Source organism: Chlamydotis macqueenii, chromosome 2 (genome assembly GCF_036417535.1).
Source record: "Chlamydotis macqueenii isolate bChlMac1 chromosome 2, bChlMac1.mat, whole genome shotgun sequence".
Lineage (NCBI taxonomy): Eukaryota > Metazoa > Chordata > Aves > Otidiformes > Otididae > Chlamydotis > Chlamydotis macqueenii.
This window is the reverse complement of record NC_141557.1, coordinates 25007669-25027105: the sequence shown is the minus strand read 5'-3', so window position 1 is coordinate 25027105 and position 19437 is coordinate 25007669. Positions and strand designations below refer to the sequence as shown.

Genomic DNA, 19437 nt, shown 5'->3' with positions numbered 1-19437 from the left:
AAACATAGCACAAAGTTGGGATCTTCAGTCAGCATTCCTGTAACAAACTTACAGTGGTTCCACAAGGTTATTTCCTATCCTCTGGAAGACCACCTGCAGACCACCACTACTATCATCAGCTGGCAATCTAGGCAAGGGGTATATATCTAGCTATGCTTTCCTCCTTCCATATTAAAAAACAGTCAGAATCACAAAATGATTTAAAAATCTTAGTTGATCTATAAATAATAAAGCTTTCTTCTGCAGGACAGCAAAAGAACCACCCCAGAGCAGGGTCGGGGCAGGAAAGGATGTTATTAGGCCAAAAGCTACACAAGCCTACATGACCTTGAGGCTCTAGAGAAGTCTTGCTCACTGCACAGTCTATAAGCTGTGAAATTTTCACCTCCTTTTTCCAACCTGTTCTTCCTACTAGCCTTGTACCTGTAAAAACTTTAGGACAGGGATATACCTGCTAGTCGTGCATTGCCCTAGTACAAATATAACAGTTTGATTCTTCACTGTCAAAAGTATTCATCAAGTAGTACACATGAGCAAAAGATGCACTTCATTTTCAGTTTTTACACTGTTTTTTTTTGTTTTGCAAGTTCTCAGTTACCCTTGACTAATAACATCAACACTGTCAAGCATCTGCCACAGCCTTTTTTTTTTTTCTTTCTTTCCCTGAACTTAGTGATATTACTTTTCTGATCTTCCAAAGTATTACCTTCCCTTTCTTTTGGATGAGCGGTATTATCCCAGGTTACTTCCATTCATTTCCAAATTGTACCAACCTTTTGGAATCTTGCATACAATTGTGTTGATTTATTTTTTAACTCTTAACTTTTGGAATCCAAATTGCAATTGCAATTGTTCTTTGAGGGGACCAAATAATTTTCTCCAAAACAATTTTCTCTTTCCTGGTCACATCAGGAAAAAATATTTCATCTTCTGAAGAACAAAAGATACAGCTGAGGCCATCAGACTACTAATTAAAATGAAGTCAAAACCAGACATACAACTAAAAAGCCTCCTAATTCAAATTGTCTGTATAAAGATAATTAGACAAATTAAAGCTGTCATAATAAACATACTAAAGAAGTCTTGAGTGAGTTGGAATCCATCCAACAGAATTGAAAACTGTAATGGGAAAACTAGAGAAAATATGGAGTCTAAGTTACCCTGAACAGAAAATCATGACCACAATCAGCTGTGCAAAAGCAGATGGGAACAGTCAGGGAGAACTGGAACATCAGAGCTCTATTACCTACAATTCACACACATTTGAGTGCTTTGTGTTACAGAAATGTAGAAGTTGGAATTATCTCTAAACCACTATTTTAAATTCCTATGCCAGCTACAGATACAGGCACTGAACTGAAAAAGGCAGTATTTATTTCTTTCCAAAACCAGAAGTATCATGTGATCTGTCAACAGACTTCTTGAGTCCTCTATCTAATAATCTATTCACAATCAGCATTAGAGTATTTTTAGGACTGAACTAACAACATACAACATTCTGCAGCACTGTCTTCCATGAAAGACACTAACGTCCTGTAAGACACAGTAATCTAAATGACATATCACAAGATAAATGGACAATAATTGAGACAAGAGAAGAAAACATGCAACAGTCTCTCACACTCCACCTGGAAATACGACACAAGGACGTGATACACAGCATACAATAAATGTAAGCAACTTGGCACATGCCCAGGGAGAAAAACAAACCCAAGCAACAATTCCTTCCTATAGCAGAATAGTCACATTTAGACTCGATGAAGGAAAACACAAGAAAGGCCCAATCCTGCACAGGGCAGAGGGGTGGGGGGGAAGAATTGGATGCATGTTTCTTGTCAAAAGTTTTGGCTTTGAGAGTTTTTGTTTCTTTGTTTTCTATAAGAAAGACACATATGGGCCATATTGACTGGAAATCTCGTGCGCAGTTCTCACCCCTACTACTCATTAGCTGCATGCGCTTTCCCGTTCACATGTTTCAGCAGCAGCCATGCACTGAAACCACTCCCCTCACTGTAGCCAGTTCCCAACGTGCAGGCAGAATGGCCAAGACATAGATAACAGGTATTAGGATTATCCAGCATATCTCAATGAAGTCGTCTCCCAGTCTTGAGTGTATTTCCCTGCAAAACTAGGTCACCATCAACTTTAAAAAACAAGAAAACAAATACAAAACAAAAAACTATCACCCACTTCCAACTTCTTTCCTTGTATGTCTTGGTGAGAAACATGGAGTACTCATTTGCTGAACTTCTCACTGATATTTTACAAAATTTCATAGGTTTATTCTGGAAAAAGGAATCTTAGGCAGAAGGCACTTGTTCTCTCTGTATTGTTAATGATCCAATATTCTCCTTCTCTACATTTCATTCATTTAAAGACACGAATTAGCATTATTACTGTTATTTTACTTGCAGATACTCTCCAAATGCCACAGTTAATACATTTGTTTCCTATACCATATTATTAGTCTTTAAAAGAGCAATGAATCAATAATTAATGTATGAACAAAAGAGAAAAAAGCCTGAAATTTAACAAGTATCCTTCAGAAGCTGCAACTCCGATTTCCCCCCCCCGTAGATTATAGCTATTACTCATTGTTAGATTTCATTTGCTTTATAATGTAGTAACTCTGTACCAGTATTCACTGGAAACCCTTGTGGGCGATTAACAAATTTGAAAATGAAAAATAAAAGAAAATAGCAACTCTAAGGAAAGAGTTTTTAAAACATTTTGATTTGTGTTGCCAAAAAACCCTCAAAAAGATACTACTACATTGCTCAGTACTGTGTTGAACATTACTTTTCTTGCAATACATATGAAAAGTTGAACATTCAGAAAATCAAGTTTTTAAATAAATAGCTAGCATATTTGCTTATTGTTACAATACATCACCAAGATTTACTTCCCTGATTTCATATGACTATATGATTTACTGATATGATTTTCTACTATAAAAGCACAAAACACAGTTATAAAAAAATATACTTAATATTTAATGTGTTTAAGAAATCAAAACTTTTTCAGTTACATTTCTGGCTGTACTTATAGACAATACAACAAATTGCCTGAGGGTGCAGAGGAAACAAGTTTACTTACAGCAGCTTGCTGTTGTTTTAATTTGTCTCTGTACTCTTCCAGTTCTTGAAGACTAAGTACTGCAGGAAGCCTCTACATGTAAACAATAAATCAAATTCAGTAAGAAATTAAAGGATGTTAAATATACACATAGTATTAGCTAACCAATCAATTCCATTAAAGAAACATTCTTTTTGCTTTCACAATCTAATTTGCAGAATTAATCTGTTATTTCAAATGATGGATACTGAAATAAATCCGTTAAGATAAACAATATTATCATAATTACATCATATAATATCATAATTACCTCAAAGTCACCTTATTTTAAGCCATATATGTATACACACAGCCTCCCTAATAACTGAAATTATTATGTCTCAGTTTGCTAAAAACATGCCCAAAATACAGAATGGACTTTTTTTCCTCCAACTATTTCAGCTTTTTCACAATAGTTTAAGTTATGAAGTGCCTGTTAGCACAACTGACATTAATTCTATCACATTAAAAAAAGAGACTCCATATCAATACTATATGCTAGAAGCTCCACACAACTGCAAGATGAGGTGGGACGGTATAGTTTTGCATTAATGCAAGATATAAGAAACAAAACGAAAAATATCTCATTGAAACAAGCACACCTCAGACCTTCATTTTTTGTTATATTTCTGTCTTGTCCTTTAAGAAGACAACTTACCTCTAACTCATACTTCACAATATCAAAGGAATCACTGGAAAAATAAACTTCTTCAATGCTGTTAATGATTTCTTGCTGAGCTTGAGGATCAGTTGGTTCTTCGCGTATTTCTCTGAGCTCCTCCTTCACAAAACAAAAAAGGATTTCCATGATATAATATTGCATCCTAACAAGAATAATGTTTTATCAAAACAAGTACTTTTCAAAAATCATTTACAATACTAATACAAGAAACAATGGCAAAGAACAGAAAGATCAGTACACTGTGGCTTGTTCTTCCCATTAGAAACAGCAAGATATTTAAAACTTTTCAAAGAACACAGTGTTACAGATCACTTATACGCTTCTTCATCAATACATTTACGGCACAAATGCATGTTGAGTCCACAGTTTTTTCCTCCTGAAGTTTAGAAACTGTCATAATACACTAAATTGTAGGCTATTTCTCCAGAAGCAAAAACCCCACAAAAACATAACAAATAAAACCTGAATTTTTAAAATCATAAGAATAATTTTTGTAAGCATAAGGTAGACAGTGTGTCATGGTTTAAGCCCAGTCAATGATCTTGTACCATACAGCTGCTTACTCACTCCCCTCCCCCCCCAGTGGGACGGGGGAGAGAATCAGGAAGAAAGGAAAACTCATGGGTTGAGATTAAGACAGTTTACTTGAACAGCACAGGAAGATGACAATAATAACAAAATATAGGGATACTAAAATATACAAAATTAACAATGCACAATTTCTCACCACTCAACGTCTCAATGACCAATATAGTCCATCCCAAGCAATGATGATGGAAATGAGACTCAGCAGTAAGCAAAGGGGTGAGAGAGAGAGCATGCTGCCCTCCAGTCAACCCTCCACTTACACACTGAGCATGACACTTATGGCATGGAATGCTCTCTTTGGCCAGTCTGGGTCAACTGTTCTGGCTATATCCCTCCCAGCTTCCTGCAACTGCACATTAATGAAATCTGGGAAGCTTGAAAGTATCCTTGCTCTCTTTAGCAACAACTGACAACATCAATGTATTATCAACATTCTTCACATACCAAGTCCCATACTAAATCCAAAACACAGCAGCTACTGAGAAGAAAATTAGGTCCATCCCAGATGAAACCAGGACACAGTGTCACTACAAATGTATAACTTTTCAATTCAGTGCTCAGAATTCACCTTAATAAAAGTCATGCCATTAAACACTTAAACTTTTTACAAGCAAAACCAGAACAGATCTGCCTCCTTTGTACAAAATTAACAGATTTTAGATTTTCCTCTGACTAGCAGGGTGGTCTAAGCAAAGATGTGCTGTCAGGTTTCTAAAAGCTAAGATTCAAGAGGTGAGCATCCCCCTCCTTGCTGTCCCCTGGACAGTCTTTTGAACAATCCAGCTACTTCCACTGGTTGCAACAAACCAAGGACTGAGCCTCAGCCTCCTCTTTATTCCCTTCATTTCAACTAAAACCAGCCCTCTCCTGGAGGCTGTTCCTATCAAAGGAATGAAAATACTTTATCAGAGACTCAAAAACTGTCAGACATTCTTTCACCAAAAATCAAGATAAAATGGATCAAATTGCTCAATATTGGAATTTAAGCCTGGTGAAGTGATCTATAGGACTGAAGTGTCCCGTAAAGATCTCAAGCCTCCCAACAACACCAAGTTGTTACAGTGGGACGAGGTGCCAGTATTTTCATCATCAAGAGCTCAAGGGCTTATTCCACTAGCTAGAGGCATCTAATTTTAGATTAATTGAACAACCAACCACTAGCTTGCTTATTTCAAACAACCAGTGAAATAAGGTCAACGTGTACACATTACAAGACAAAGGAATATTTTAAATACAAGGCAAGGTGCTGTTTCTCTAAGCAATTAGAGATAGCCAAGGGGTGATTAGTGAACAGTTTGGAAGAGCATCAAAAGGAGCCGCTGCTACTCTGAAATACCTCTGGCAGGAAAAATGAAAAAAAAAAAAAAAAAAAGCGGGGGGAGTGGGGAGCCAAAACCAGCTGCTCCGATGCAGAGAAAATCGGATTTCAACCAGATTTCGTGTCCCCGAGAGGCGGGAACCCTTCGGTGGCAGGAGCGGGCACAATCGAGGCCGAAGGAGCGGGCGGCCCGGCCCCGGCCCCGGCCCCGGCCCCGGCCCCGGCCTCCGGGCCGCTGCCGGCGGGCGGTGCTCGGGCGCCACCCGCTGGAGCGCGGGCGAGGCCGCAGCCGTAAGGCGGCTCCGAGAGAAGACAGGGCAGAGGGAAACTCGGAGAAAAAGCCACCGTGGAGCCACCTTTTTCCTCTCCCGTGAAGCCCCAAACGCCTCAGATCTCCACAGAGGGATCGTCTGAAAACGCCCGATTCGGTCACTGCTGAATGCTGAGTGAAGGGCTGAGTGCAGCGAGGTGGAGAAACCTGCCTCACACCACGCGGCGAATTCGGCAGCTCGCCTCCCGGCCGCACACGCCCCGGGCGGATCCGGCAGCCCGGCACACGCCCCGGGCGGATCCGGCGGCCAGCCGCCCGGCCGCACACGCACCGGGCAGGAGGCCGCGCAAGGGAAGGCATGGACAAAGGCAGCGCAGCAACAGACCTGAGAGAAATAGGGAAATAATCCACATAAATAACAGTAACAAAGCAAAACGATGCTGTTCTTTAGACAAACTCTTAGAAATTTATTTTGAGCGCAGTCCCACTCTTAGCACACGTATGTCTGCAAGGACACGAGCCACAGCAGTGCCTGGCTCAGGCAAACAGGAATGCTGGGTTAGCTACCTGGCACTGACAGAAGATGGTACCAGCATAACAAGTTTGCAGGGAGCCAGCAAGGAAGAGCCAGTGGCACCAAAGAGACGGGCAGGACTCCACACAGGCAGACCCATCCCTTCAGCTCCAGCCACACAATTCACCCAGTGGTGACACATTTCTACCTCACGCTTCAGCTTCACTAAGAGCATAGGAAACAGGGAAGAGGAGGGCAGGTTATGAGGGATAAGAATGAAAAGATTCTTGAAAAATAGCCCCTATGATTTTGAAGTTTCCATCACATGACGGTGCACAGATTGGCAGAAGATGCACACAGTCAGATTCAATGGCATATTACTCTTGTAACAATTTAATTTATAAAGCTATGAATCTATTATCTAACCATAAGTATTTCTATCCTTTAAAACAAACAAACAAAAATATATTTCCCTCTGGATTCCCTAGCAAATGGCAGCTTTATGCTGTAAATCCCTCTATAAGTTAGCTTAACATCTTACAGTATGTTGAATTTTAGCTAGACGAATCTGAAATTAAAAATTATCCAAGACAGGCAACAGTGTCAGCTTCGTTTGTCCACTGAACCATTGCAAATAGAATCATCTAATTTATCATCTGATATTTGGCTACAAGTTCTTGCATGGTTCTTTGTTAAAAGAAAAAAAAAAGGAAGAAAAATTTAACCCAAGAAGACATTTTTAGGATCATTTGAATTTCTAGACTACTGGTATCTTGTCATATTGGTGAAATGATACATCAATGCCCTAGGTTCACGGTGATTAACATTCCCTGAAGATGTATTAAGAAAGCCATCATGGACACGTATTCTGGATTCAGAGCCATGTGACAGTAAATTGAGAGTGTTGTTTTTAATATTAGCATTTCAGTGAAACCTCATCAATGACCTTTTTGCCTTTGTAGAAGACCGCAGTTTTCAGCACAAAAATAAAGCAGATGTTGATATGGCTAGGAAAATTACTAAGAAACCATTTTATCCTGTCTCTGCAAGATCATTCATCTCAATGTTTCTTGCCAAAACACTACCTAGAAAAATGTTTATTAAATGGACGGGGTTTTTCTTTATCTTGTTCATTCTTCCTAGAAAAGCAGTCTAGTGAGAACAACTCTCTGGGATAAGCTTAAGCTCTCATATAAATTACACTATCTGCCACCAGACTTTATGCCATGATAAACTGCAGCTTCCAGTCCATCATGCTCCACTAGTTTCAAATAACTAACATGCTCAAGGCCAATCTATCCACTCACCCCTGAAGGAAGCAAATGTCCTTGGCTAAAGTTTATTTACTGATACTCGATTTTCCTCATCCCTTCAATTAGGGATCCAAAAATCTTTACTATATATATATGAAGCCCATAGTTTCAGGGCCTCAGAGAAGGCCAGATTTAGCACTGTGGAGCTACTACTCACCACTTTGCAGAGGCAGAGAGAGAAGCTCTATTAAATCCCTCAAGCCACTTTTCCACCTCAAAACTTTAAAGAATATTGCCATTAAATATCTGCCTTTTTAAAAAAAAGTCAACATTAAAACACACTTGTCAGTAGATTTTATGTATATTCATCAATTCCAAGTTCTATTCTGAACACAAAAACCTATAAAAGTTGGGGCAGAGGGAATCGTATGAAGATAATAATGCAGAGAACTTTGCCGTTGCTAAACTGAATCAATTAGATACAGAGGAGACCAGAAAAAGCAGCACATTGGCAAGGCAGACCCCATAGTATTCACTGCAACCCACCTGCCCAGGTTAACTCACACATTCAGCAGTAGGAGCTCTCCAACCAACAGTGGGCCAACACAGCCACCTAAGATGTTGTTTCATTGGCTATGCATTTTTCCAAAGTTTTGTTCACTGAGAGACTTCACCTCCTACATAAAACTTGCATCACTTGTGGTGCCAAATATGCAAATTTTTTTCGCCAGTACTTTGGATCATACTTGAATAGAAAGAGAACTTACCCTGTCATACTTCCTTTGCATGATTAATGCAACCTTAAGCAGCAGATCTCTCTTTCATAATGCCACCTAAATAGACCAATGAAAGACAGTTTCTAGGGAAGGAAAGAAAGAAAGAAAAAAAAAAAAAAAGAAAGAAAAACCCTATCTGTCTGACAGTTTTGTGTATTTGGAAGAAGCCATTGCTAAACAAAACACAGTGTTTGTGTTCACACACCTCTCACATCATTTTGCCTTCCTGTTCTATGGAAATAGAAGATTACAGGTCTAGAAGCCTGTGGCAATTCCTTGAAATACATTTCAGAAGAGTCATTTCATTGCAGACTCATCTGAAATGCAGTTCAGCAAGTTCTAGTTACTCAGCTATTTCCCAGTGCGTCACACTCCCACCCTCCTTGTATTCTACGCTGCCTGTTACACCAAAACCAATACTGCTCTGTTGAATGAAGCATTACTGGTAGAGAGTTGAAGTAAACACCTTCTGCATTCCACTCACTACCAGTTGAAAGACATGGGAAGCAAAGACATTGAAAATAATTAACTGATACTACTCAGAGAAAAAGAAAATAATCTAAAAAGTTTCCAACCTAATTAGAAGCTGAAGGTCAGCAATAGCCTATGCACCTCTACACCGAGAGCGCCAGGGGCCAAGTCTGTGCTGTACCCACTTGGACACAGCCTCCATCTCTCTGTCATAAGCCAAAACCACACCAATGAACACACTGGCGACTTATATCCCTCCATTCTGAACTTGGGTAACGCCTATGTTAAAAGCTAAGCCTAAATACCAAGATGAGGGCCCTGCTCAACAGATTCACTCAGCAGCTGCATTGCAACATCCTACCACAATGAAATAAATAAGGTATAAAAGGTTTTTTAATGTATTCTATGATTCTATATATATACAGATACACAATCTTTTAATTTTATCTTTATAAGATATATATTATATACATCTCATACCTGTATCTACAAACTAATCTCAAAACTTTTTTCTCCCCCTCCAGCTAATCCACAGCTAGGGAAGGCAGTCCCATGGGGAAGTGTGTGGTATTTCCTTATCTTTCACATGAAATGCCCAGAACCTTCTTTTGGTCTTTCTTTCTTCAGTATGTATACAGAGTACTTATTAAAAAGCTCTCACTCTACCAAAACAAACATTACACTGCAAAAGCAATTCTCGTGGAGTGAACAACAAAGCCTGATCCATAGAACAGATACAAGTCACACCACTGTTTAATGCACTCCTGATAAGCACTCAGGAACCGTTGCGGAAATAGAAACCCACACAGCCTAAGAAAGCCATGCTTCTATAGCTATAGGAAAAGCATTAAGAAATAAACTTTCAGTGTTGTTTACTACCATAAGCCACAAAGTCAACCAATAATTGTATATTACATATGAGCTAATTATCATCAAGATAAACATAACCGAATTCAAAGTCAACTCATTATTAACCCCACACACTTGAACTGATGTGTACAAAATAACTATCTCACCCTTTTGTGACAGAATCTACTAAACAAAACTGTTATCAGCTTGGGAAACAACAAAGCTGGCAATAACAGAATGGTTCAAAAAGAACTACAGTTCTCCAGGGTGATCAGGGCACACAGCTGAAGTAAGGTATCTCAATTAAAAATGATAGTAAATCCTTCTGCAGGCAACTTTCTCTTCTAGAAATCCTGCCTTGCAGTTCAGACTTGCTTTATCTACAGTCTATATCACAGACTTAAAACTATTACACACTTATTTCTCTGTGTGACTAAGTTGGCGGTATGAGTCTGTATTACAACAGAAAGTAAAACAAGTTTGCTGGTGATTTGCCTTCATATGACAGAAGCAAATTGAAATTTTTCGAGATAATTGCAGAACTTACTGGAGTACTGGTTAATGTCAGTGCACATGCTTAGAGGTATTCCATAAAATATCCAGGTGCCAAATCATTTAATTGTTTAAAAACAAAAAATTGAGGAGCACAGTCATTGCCCTAACATGCTTGCCAGCAAGCCACCAGTCAGGAAATCAACAGCTTTCAGATATCAAGACCCAAAAGAATTTTCATGGTTTTCCCCTCAGGGTAGGCAATATCAACATATTCTTCTTCCTGTGCTCCGTATTTCCTATTTGACCTCCAGACTGGAGTGACAGTCCCCCATTTCAAAAACATTGTTTTGTCCCATTTGTTACCATTATCTATCAACGGCTTGTTCTCTTTTCCAGAAATTCATGCTGGCTCGGCAGCCTTTCATTCTGCATACCTCTCTATAATTTCAACTCGGCTTTTGAAACTTCCAGTACACTTGCCATAAATAAATCTGGAGCTACTACTTTGAATGCAGAAGTGTGATGATGAAAGTGCACCATCATAACCATTCTATCATTAAAACAGTATCTGGCTGGTGAGCTTGAGACTTGTTATTCAAGACATAAACAAAAACAGTTATTAAACTGTGGCAGCAGAGAGCAATATATGCTTTCAAATAGCAGCCTGAAACAGTATGAAGTTACACTTCACTCATTGCCTTTAAAAATCTGCACCTTTTCTTCAGTCTTTACTTTTGCACTCAAAAGTGAATTCCCTTTACCAAACTTTTTCATTATTACAAAATAATTATTGAGGGGCTTTACCTTATATCCAGCAAAGCTGCCTGATCCTATAATCATCATGTAATTCTGATTTGTGACATCAGTACGTTGCCACGGCATTGAATACAGCTTCAGTTCAAAACAAATACCAATATCAAAAGCTCAATGACTTTCAACTTTTGTGCAGTACTGAAACTTAATCTCCTTGATGGTTCTTATGCCACAAATATAGACAATATCTCCCCCTCCACACCCCAAAAAACTCTTTTCAAGAAAGGGTATCTGAATCTATGCTCACAGTGACAGGAGATATATTACAGTGCCTCATCCGATGTCTCATCATCTGAAAAGTAAAATCCTACAATGAAGGTTTTAGCAAAGTTAAAGAGGCATGACAATATAAAACCTTCCTCCAAAAGAAAAGGGCTGGAAGTAAGTTACCATGACAAACGGCTTGGGACCATAGCCAGGAGTTAAACTGATCAAAACACAGTAATTTTACTTCAGATTCTTGTAATCTAATGTTTTCATTTAATTACACAGTCATGCAACTTTATAAGAGTTTCACTCATAACAGCTTGGTGAGGAGGAAAAAGTTAATGTAAGCAATTCCTAATCTTGAAAACTACTCACCTAAAACATTTTGGAAGGAAAAAAAAAACATTTTAGAAGACTGAAAAACATAAAACTCTTATTTTGTGGCACAGAAGAGATTACTACTCTAATTTTATGAGCTTCAAAAAAAAAAATCACATGACAAGTTATACTGTTGATGCAATCTTGTCTTTTCAGGCACAGAACTCACAACTACAATGAGATTCTGTTTGCAGAACAGTTGCAGATAATGTTTTCACATTACAAATCTTCAACATAACCTATGAAAAAAAAATCACAACTTATTGACGAGTATTTGTATTCCCATTGTTGTTGACACAAGGTGTAGGCTTACCAGACACATAACAGCTAACTATTAAAGAATGGAAATCTAGCCAACACACCCTACAACTACTTTTGCCTGGATAGTCAACTTGGCAAAAAGAGATAGATTGAAACTGGATGCTCAGTGGGTGGCAGGAATCTGCACTTTTGAAATCTAAGCTGTGGAGATGAGACAGTGCTTTCAACATCACTACAACTGAATACTTTCACTCTTTGAAATCAATATATTGGCCACTGTTTAACAGAGAATTATGTACCAATTCAGAGATTGTTACTTGTTTTTTTTTAAATATACAGTAACACTGATTTTCTGGTCTGCCCCAGTGCAAGCAACATATTACACAGTACTTCTACAGAGACAAGAAACACAAGGGGGTTTTTGTTCTGTTTTTTAAAGCTACTGTAAAATAAGGCATCCAAATTCAAGCCAGTAACATATAGGTGTTGCTGGTTAAAGGAAAAGTCCAAATTATGAGAAAATAATAAATAACATCCACAGTAAGTATTGTGAATCATCCACTCAGATCAACAGGGTATAAGGAGCAGTTCAATACTGTGACAATTATTCCCTCACACCCAGACTATTAAGCATGATTTGTGAGTCAAGACTAAGCTGGCATCTTTTAAGTAGTGAGACCCAAAAAAAAAGAAAAAAAAACCTATTATTATTATTATTATAAAGCTATAACATTTAAAGTAGAACATGAATTTAATTATATATGCTGAAGGTTAAAACCATGAAACTACAAAATATACTTAATGGCATGAAAACCATGAAGTCTAAATATCACGACTAGAATTATGCAGGCTACCCATATAGCATCTACTTTCCCAAGTAAAAAAATATAGATAATATTAAGATCAGCATCCAATGCAAACTCACAAGTTTCAAGAAAGACATTTTAATGCAAGTTCATTCTGAGTCAGTGAACTGTTTTGCCTCACAGCTCTTAATTCTTTCATTAAAATATTTTAAAAGATTTTCAGCCAGAAATAAAACTGTCAAAAAAACCGACAGCAAACCTGGTGTTAAAAAAAAAAAAAAACAACATAGTGTCATCTAACTATAAAATGAAAAACTAAAAATAAAGAGAGCAGGACTGGAGGTACTGTGTATCATACCTTACTAGGAATCCGAAAGCTTTCAATAGGACTGAGGTCATGAACGCTCTCCTGAGGACTTCTTAGACCCTTTAAAAGAATTTTAATAGTCAGTTAAGATTGACTACTTTATGTTCCTTGCAATCAAACTGCACAAATCTTACCTGGTGTTGAATACATACCTACAAGTCCTTTAATAAATTATACTGACATGAGGCTGAAAGGCTAAGACCTTATTCTATAAACATTTAAGCAAGACCACCGCTGTATAAATTATGCTTTTCAAACATCTAAGCATTTCCAACTTCATGCTGTAATATGTACCTTTTCAGTACAGTTCACTAACATTCCCTTCATAAAGTTCACTTACATTCTCCTCTCAAATTCCAGATGTTACTTTAAAATTTTAAATGCATGTATGTCCAAAAAATATAACATACTTTGTTCCACTAGCTTAATGGTTTAATGGAATCAAATAATCTAATTCAAGTTAAGTGCCACCTACTCTGCAGCAAAATTATATTCTTTTTGCTCGATGGCATATTTGTCCCTTTTACCATATAACACTATTAGGACTGGTTTTCCTTATGCATAACTAAATTGAAAAAGATGCATAATCCACAATAGCTGCTTCATGTAATTATTACTCTTTAAAACACATACAGCCAGATAAATAGAACATGCTCTAGTAGACTGAAGCTTTGTATAGGAAGCATCAATTAACCAGCTGAGCATGTGTTTGCTGAATATCCAACAACATTCACGAGTTTATGAAGCAATACCACAGAACATTGGTGCTTAGTGCATTTTCTGCCAGCTCCCTAGGCAGAGGTGAATCTAAATGTTCAAGTTTCAGATATGGCTCTGACTTCTGCTTCCCTTGAGACTTCAGGCTGTTCACATGAGCCACATGCTTCAGGCCAAGCACTCCCCTCCTACTCCTGAAGTTGATGCTAACAGCACTGTTTCCAAGTCCCTTTCAGGCCTTGGGTACTTACGCTTTCTTTGAAACTGTCGTGGTTTTCTTAGTGAGGGGGGGCCTAAGGTGGTAGCTTCTGTAGGAAACTGCTAGAAGTCGCTCCCCTTTGTTCAGGGGACTTGGCCAGGCCTAGGGCGGACCTACTGCTGGCCAAGGCCGAGCCGATTGGTAGCAGAATGTCCCGTGATAACGCCTCTGCGATAACGTATTTAAGTAGGGGAAAACAGGAAAAAAAATGAGAGGAGAGAAGATGTGAAGAAGCTGAGCGGGGGCAGAGGCACAGAGGGGGAGGCGCGAGCCTCATGGGCCTTGCAGGCCTCACCCTCTGGCCTCTTGCCAGGCAGCCGACTGGGCCCGACTCGGTCCAGCCCGGCTGCAAGAAGTGGAGAGGAGATGAGAAGTGAATAAGATGTAAAAAAAGATCCTGAGAGACATCTACCAGCCTGTTTTGAGGAACGGCTGCAGACGCCAAGGTCAGTGGAGAAGGAGGGGGAGGAGTAATGCGGCTCCTGGCCAAGATTTCCCTGCAGCCTGTGGTGACAACCATGGTGGAGCAGGTTGTCCCCCTGCAGCCCATGGAGGTCCACGGAAGAGCAGAGATCCACTTGGAGCCCATGAAGGACCCCACACCGGGGGAGGTGGATGCCTGAAGGCGGCTGTGGCCCGTGGAGGGCCCGCTGGGACAGCTGTTCTGAAGGGACTGAACTCCGTGGAAGAGATGACCCACGCCAGAGCAGTTCCACGAAGGACTGTGGCGTAGGGGTGGGACCCCACAACGGAGCAGGGGAGGAGTGTGAGGAGTTCTTCCCCCAACTATGAAGCAGCGGCGTGAAACAACATGTGATGAACTGACCGCAACCCCCATTCCCTCTTCCCCCCTGTGCCGCTCGGGGAGGGAAGGTAGTAGAGATAATGTTAAGCTTGGGAAGAGGGAGGGGTAGGGGGAGGTTATCTTGTTCTCTGTCTCATTATCCTGCTGTTTGTAGTAATAAATGAATAGTTTTCCCCAAGTCGAGTCTGTTTTGCCTGTGATGGTAACTTTAAGGATTTCTCCCTGTCCTTATCTCAAACCTCGAGTCGTTTTTTCCTTATATTTTCTCTCCCTGTTCTCTCGGAAGGTGGGGGGAGTGAGAGAGAGACTGCGTAGTCTGGTCCCAATCAGGGCTGAACTACGACAGAAACAAAAGGATCTATGCAATTACAATGTGAGTTTATGATGACAAGGGTTTGCATTTATCCTTTGAAACTGATACAGTGTTTTACAAGTTCCATCAGTTCTGTGGTAACTACTACATTTTACAATTGTTTCATCTTCTTAGGATGCAAAACCTCTTCATTTTTATTTTGATTCTCTTGCGCATCATTTCAAAACAACCTCCCCTTCCAGTTACTACCATCAAAAGTGACTCACCTCTATGCACTGGAAATTCAAGGTAACAAACAACCAAAGCAACTGCTGCAGCTTCTCATACTGCACATGAACTCTCCCACACATTCTCTCAAAAATCTGCAGCACTAGCAGCTTATTTGCAGAAGCAGTAAAAAGTTTTACTTATCAAATGCTAAATGGAACTTAATCCTTCCCGAAGACTAAAAAGTCACATCATTTTCAGACCACGACATTTCCACACTGGGCAGGCTTCCCACAGCTCCGCTTAGTCAAGCTGAAAAGTGATCATTTACCCTTATACTGAAGGGGAACAGACCATTATTTTGGAAATTCAGCTTCCATGCCAGCGTACATTTTTAAGCCCTGACTCCCACATAAGTACCACAACTCTGAGGACATAGTTTAAGGAAAAGAAAAAAAAAAAAGTTCAGTTTCTGACTTTTCCATCATTTCCTGTAACTATCTAGAATATCTGATGTAGCAGGTGATTTTTTAGGTTCTCAAATTTAGACACATAGGCAAACAGACTTCATTTTAGAAGTATACATGAATGACTTGAATGCTCCTCTAATACAGTCCTTTAAAAAGGCTTGCAACCCTAGAAATACTGGTCTAAACATAGACTAAATCTACATAATCCTAGAGACAAGTGGTACAAAGAAGGGAGCTAACAGAAACGCATTAAGTACTCCAGCACACATTCAGTATGTACCCATCCAAATACTCCCCAGCATCTCCACAGATTTACCTCCCTTGTCATCAAAAGCGTTTGTTGTCAGACAAAGCCATATTACAGTGCTATGGCCCTGTGCTCCAAAACTAGATTTGAATAAAGGAAACGGACACTGAGTCGTCCTGTCATCTTCAACGCCAATCTGTCTGTCATCACACAGGCTACGTGCTGGCCCCTGTGCATGCTTCCATCTCTTGATTTAATTAGGGAAAAAGCTGGATGCATGCGTACCAAGAGACAGGACACACAAAGACCTCCCTCTCCCCACAAGCAGGGCTCAGGGCCATGCCGCGGCCCGCAGGCCCGTCAGGGTGCCCGGGCACGGCCGCACCGCCTGCCCCGGCCCCCGGCTCCCCCCTCGCCGCCGTTCCAGGCACGGCACCCCCGGGGAGAGCCCGGGACCCTCCGTGGCGGGACCCCGCTGCCCTCCCGGCCCGAGCCCCTCACCTGGCGGGTCATCAGCGACTTGATCTTCTGCATGATGGTGATGCGGCCGCCGCCTCCACCACACCGAGATCGCTCAACAGCCCCGCTCGGCCGCGGACTCCGCCAACGACGGGGAAGCCATGTTGGACGCCACCTGACAGAGCCCGCCCGCTGCTCCCTGGGACCGGTAGTCCTCGGGTGACGGCGACCAACTACAACCCCCGTCAGCCCGGCCGGGAGGGCGGGCAGCGGATAGGGGAGCGGGGTGGGGCGGCTCAGCCCCTTCCGCCGCAGCGCCCCCTGAGCCGCCTCCTCGGTGCGAGGGGCGGGAAGAGGCGGACGGGAGTCGGGGAGCGGGGAGCGGGGAGCGGAGCCAGCTGCCGCAGAGGCGGCCGGAGGAGGTGTCTCCGCCCTAGGGAGGGGGAATGGGGCCGCGGGGGAGGAAAGGCTGCGGCTGGCGGGACGGCGCTGCCTTGGCCTCTGCGTTAGGTTCACGTCCATGAACCCCGAGACTGGCATTGGCGGCCCAGCAGTCCGGCGGTTTCTCGGGGCTTGGGGGATGTTTACAGAGTATTTGAACATTGTGGTTCGCTTGTTTCGACTTTGAAAACAATTATCTGGGAAGACAAAACGGGGCTCTGTCTAAAGAGACAGACTAGATAGAAAATACACTTGGACAATGACCGCTTTCTGTTTGCCTCGGGTTATTCCGGGCATTACGCAGCAGGGTGTTGGGCCTGTTCATGGATAATGCAGTTTTGCATCGCCAAAACGGGCTTGCATGTCTCTATACTTTGGTTATATAGATTTCAACTAAAAAAAAAAAAAAGCTGATAACTTTAAAAGTTATTTTATATTAATGCAAAAAAAAAAAAAATTATCCTATAATCTTTACTTCACTGGAGATGACAGTCAATAATAAGGGTACCAGCACATCCCCTGCAGCATAGTAACTCCTGCAGAAAAGGTTGTATTTTTTTTTTTTATTACTAGAGTCTGCACTTAGGTCAGCTCTGCGTGCATTTCCTAATCCTGTTACTATTTAACCCCCAGATGACTGGTAACTTCTTACGGGGTAGGTCAGGTAAAAGCAGGCATGCTGCTCTCTTTGTTCGAACCGACATGGTGAGGAAGAGAAGGTCAGGACCAGTGGTCCCTTCCCCACATTCTGTAGCAAGAATTCATTACTTCTGGCTACCATTAGGAATATAACGCATAGTTATTTCTGTGGAAAACCTCTAATGAGTAAAGCACATAACAAAGTTATTTGTTAATAATAACTAAAATTTGCAGAAATACTGAAAGTATTCAGAATGTTACAGTTGCAAATAAACTTGCTTTAAAATAGGTGCTTTTATTAAAAAAAAATGAGTAAGACTTGATTCAGTTTAAGTACCATTTAACAAACAGCACGAGCTAGAATTCTATAAAAAAAAATATACTTTTTTAGTATCCACTTTGTGTAAGTTATTCTGTGTAAAAAACTGCAGCATATTCATTACATCAAGAGCATATCCAAATGCTGGAAATAAAGGGACACACCTGAAAACTATAATTTTGCTAATTTTTATTTTCTTTGCCCACATAGGGCATTTAAAACACCAACACAGACTTCATCCCAATTCATTTCTGTTAGAAATAAACTGGAACCTGTGACCAATATTTTACTACATACTGAAGCCAAGTAGATAATAATTTCTAACTCAGGTTTTATAAAACGTTGCAATTTTGATATATCGAGCCTACAGTTAAGTAGATTAAGTAGGTTATAAACGGCAGCATTCAGGAGAGGCAGGACAGCGGACCTGGGAAGCCTTTGGGAATATGCAAAATACCCTCTTCATCTACTGGCTTATGTCAGATGGTGACATTATTTCTGGTGGGACCACTGTACTTAAGAGTTTTGTTAACCTGAAATAACCCTCATGTTTCTTACATTTGATTGTACAGAGCTTCTAAGAATTCTGGAAGGATCTGGGTATTTTCACTTCCCTTAAATAAAAATTGAGTGTTCAGCCCTTCTGGTGGGGGCTTAGCACCTTGCAGGACCCTTGTAGTGAGAGGGGTACAATTCCCTGCTACTAGTCTCTTCTGCACAAGGCAGGACACAGTCTAGCCTAATATTTGTTGATCCATAACAGTCTGCCTAAGTCCTGTATAGCGAAAACTTAGTGTGTTTTTCTACGGATAAACCATCCCTGTTGATGCAAATATTTGCCGTTGCAAACTGTTATTGCACATGCAACTGTGGAGGGTTGCCTGGTTTGCTGCTGATTAGATTTGTACAGTGAATGACAGCCTTGGACAAAATCCAAATCATACATTAATATTAATACTCATTGAACCAATGTAAGTTAATGCAGATTAAACAATAATCAGCAGCTATCTCAACAACTGTAGTAAGCCGTTCACTCTAGCCACAGGATTCTTTGTTAGAAGATGTCTTGTAGACACTTCACATTACATGTTGTTTAGAGAAAGGGAACAAAATAGTTGTCAAGTTATGCTTATGTTAAGGACAAAAATACACAAAAGTTATGAGCTAGAAAGTGCTAGTAAAAAAATTAAGCAAGGCTCTTGCTCTTCCTATTTTTTGTAACAGAAAAGGAGAGGCTGTCACTGGAAAGGATCTGACAAAAATCTTCTGAATACAACTTTGAAATAAGCAGAACCGTCTAGCAGCACAGTGTTTTTTATGAAACTATAACAAAAATATGTTAATTCCTATATAACCTGTACATTAGGTGCATTCACTTATTTTTATTAATTGAACATA

At 40.4% G+C, this 19437-nt stretch overlaps 1 protein-coding gene across 2 annotated transcripts in view; it reads right to left on the bottom strand.

Moving 5' to 3' along the window:
* The window catches only part of VPS50 (VPS50 subunit of EARP/GARPII complex), a 90541-nt gene extending 73617 nt beyond the window's left edge, over nt 1-16924 (bottom strand). Inside the window, exons 1-4 of one of the 2 annotated variants that reach the window (XM_086742332.1) lie at nt 16683-16924; nt 13155-13223; nt 3773-3895; nt 3097-3168 (exon numbers count right to left, since the gene is read on the bottom strand). In XM_086742332.1, coding sequence (XP_086598458.1) covers nt 3097-3168; nt 3773-3895; nt 13155-13223; nt 16683-16715 — 297 coding nt within the window. In that variant the 5' untranslated portion in view covers nt 16716-16924. The remainder of the gene's footprint in view (nt 1-3096; nt 3169-3772; nt 3896-13154; nt 13224-16682) is intronic. The other variant, XM_086742331.1, reaches the window with a different exon arrangement.
* Nucleotides 16925-19437: the final 2513 nt, after the last annotated feature.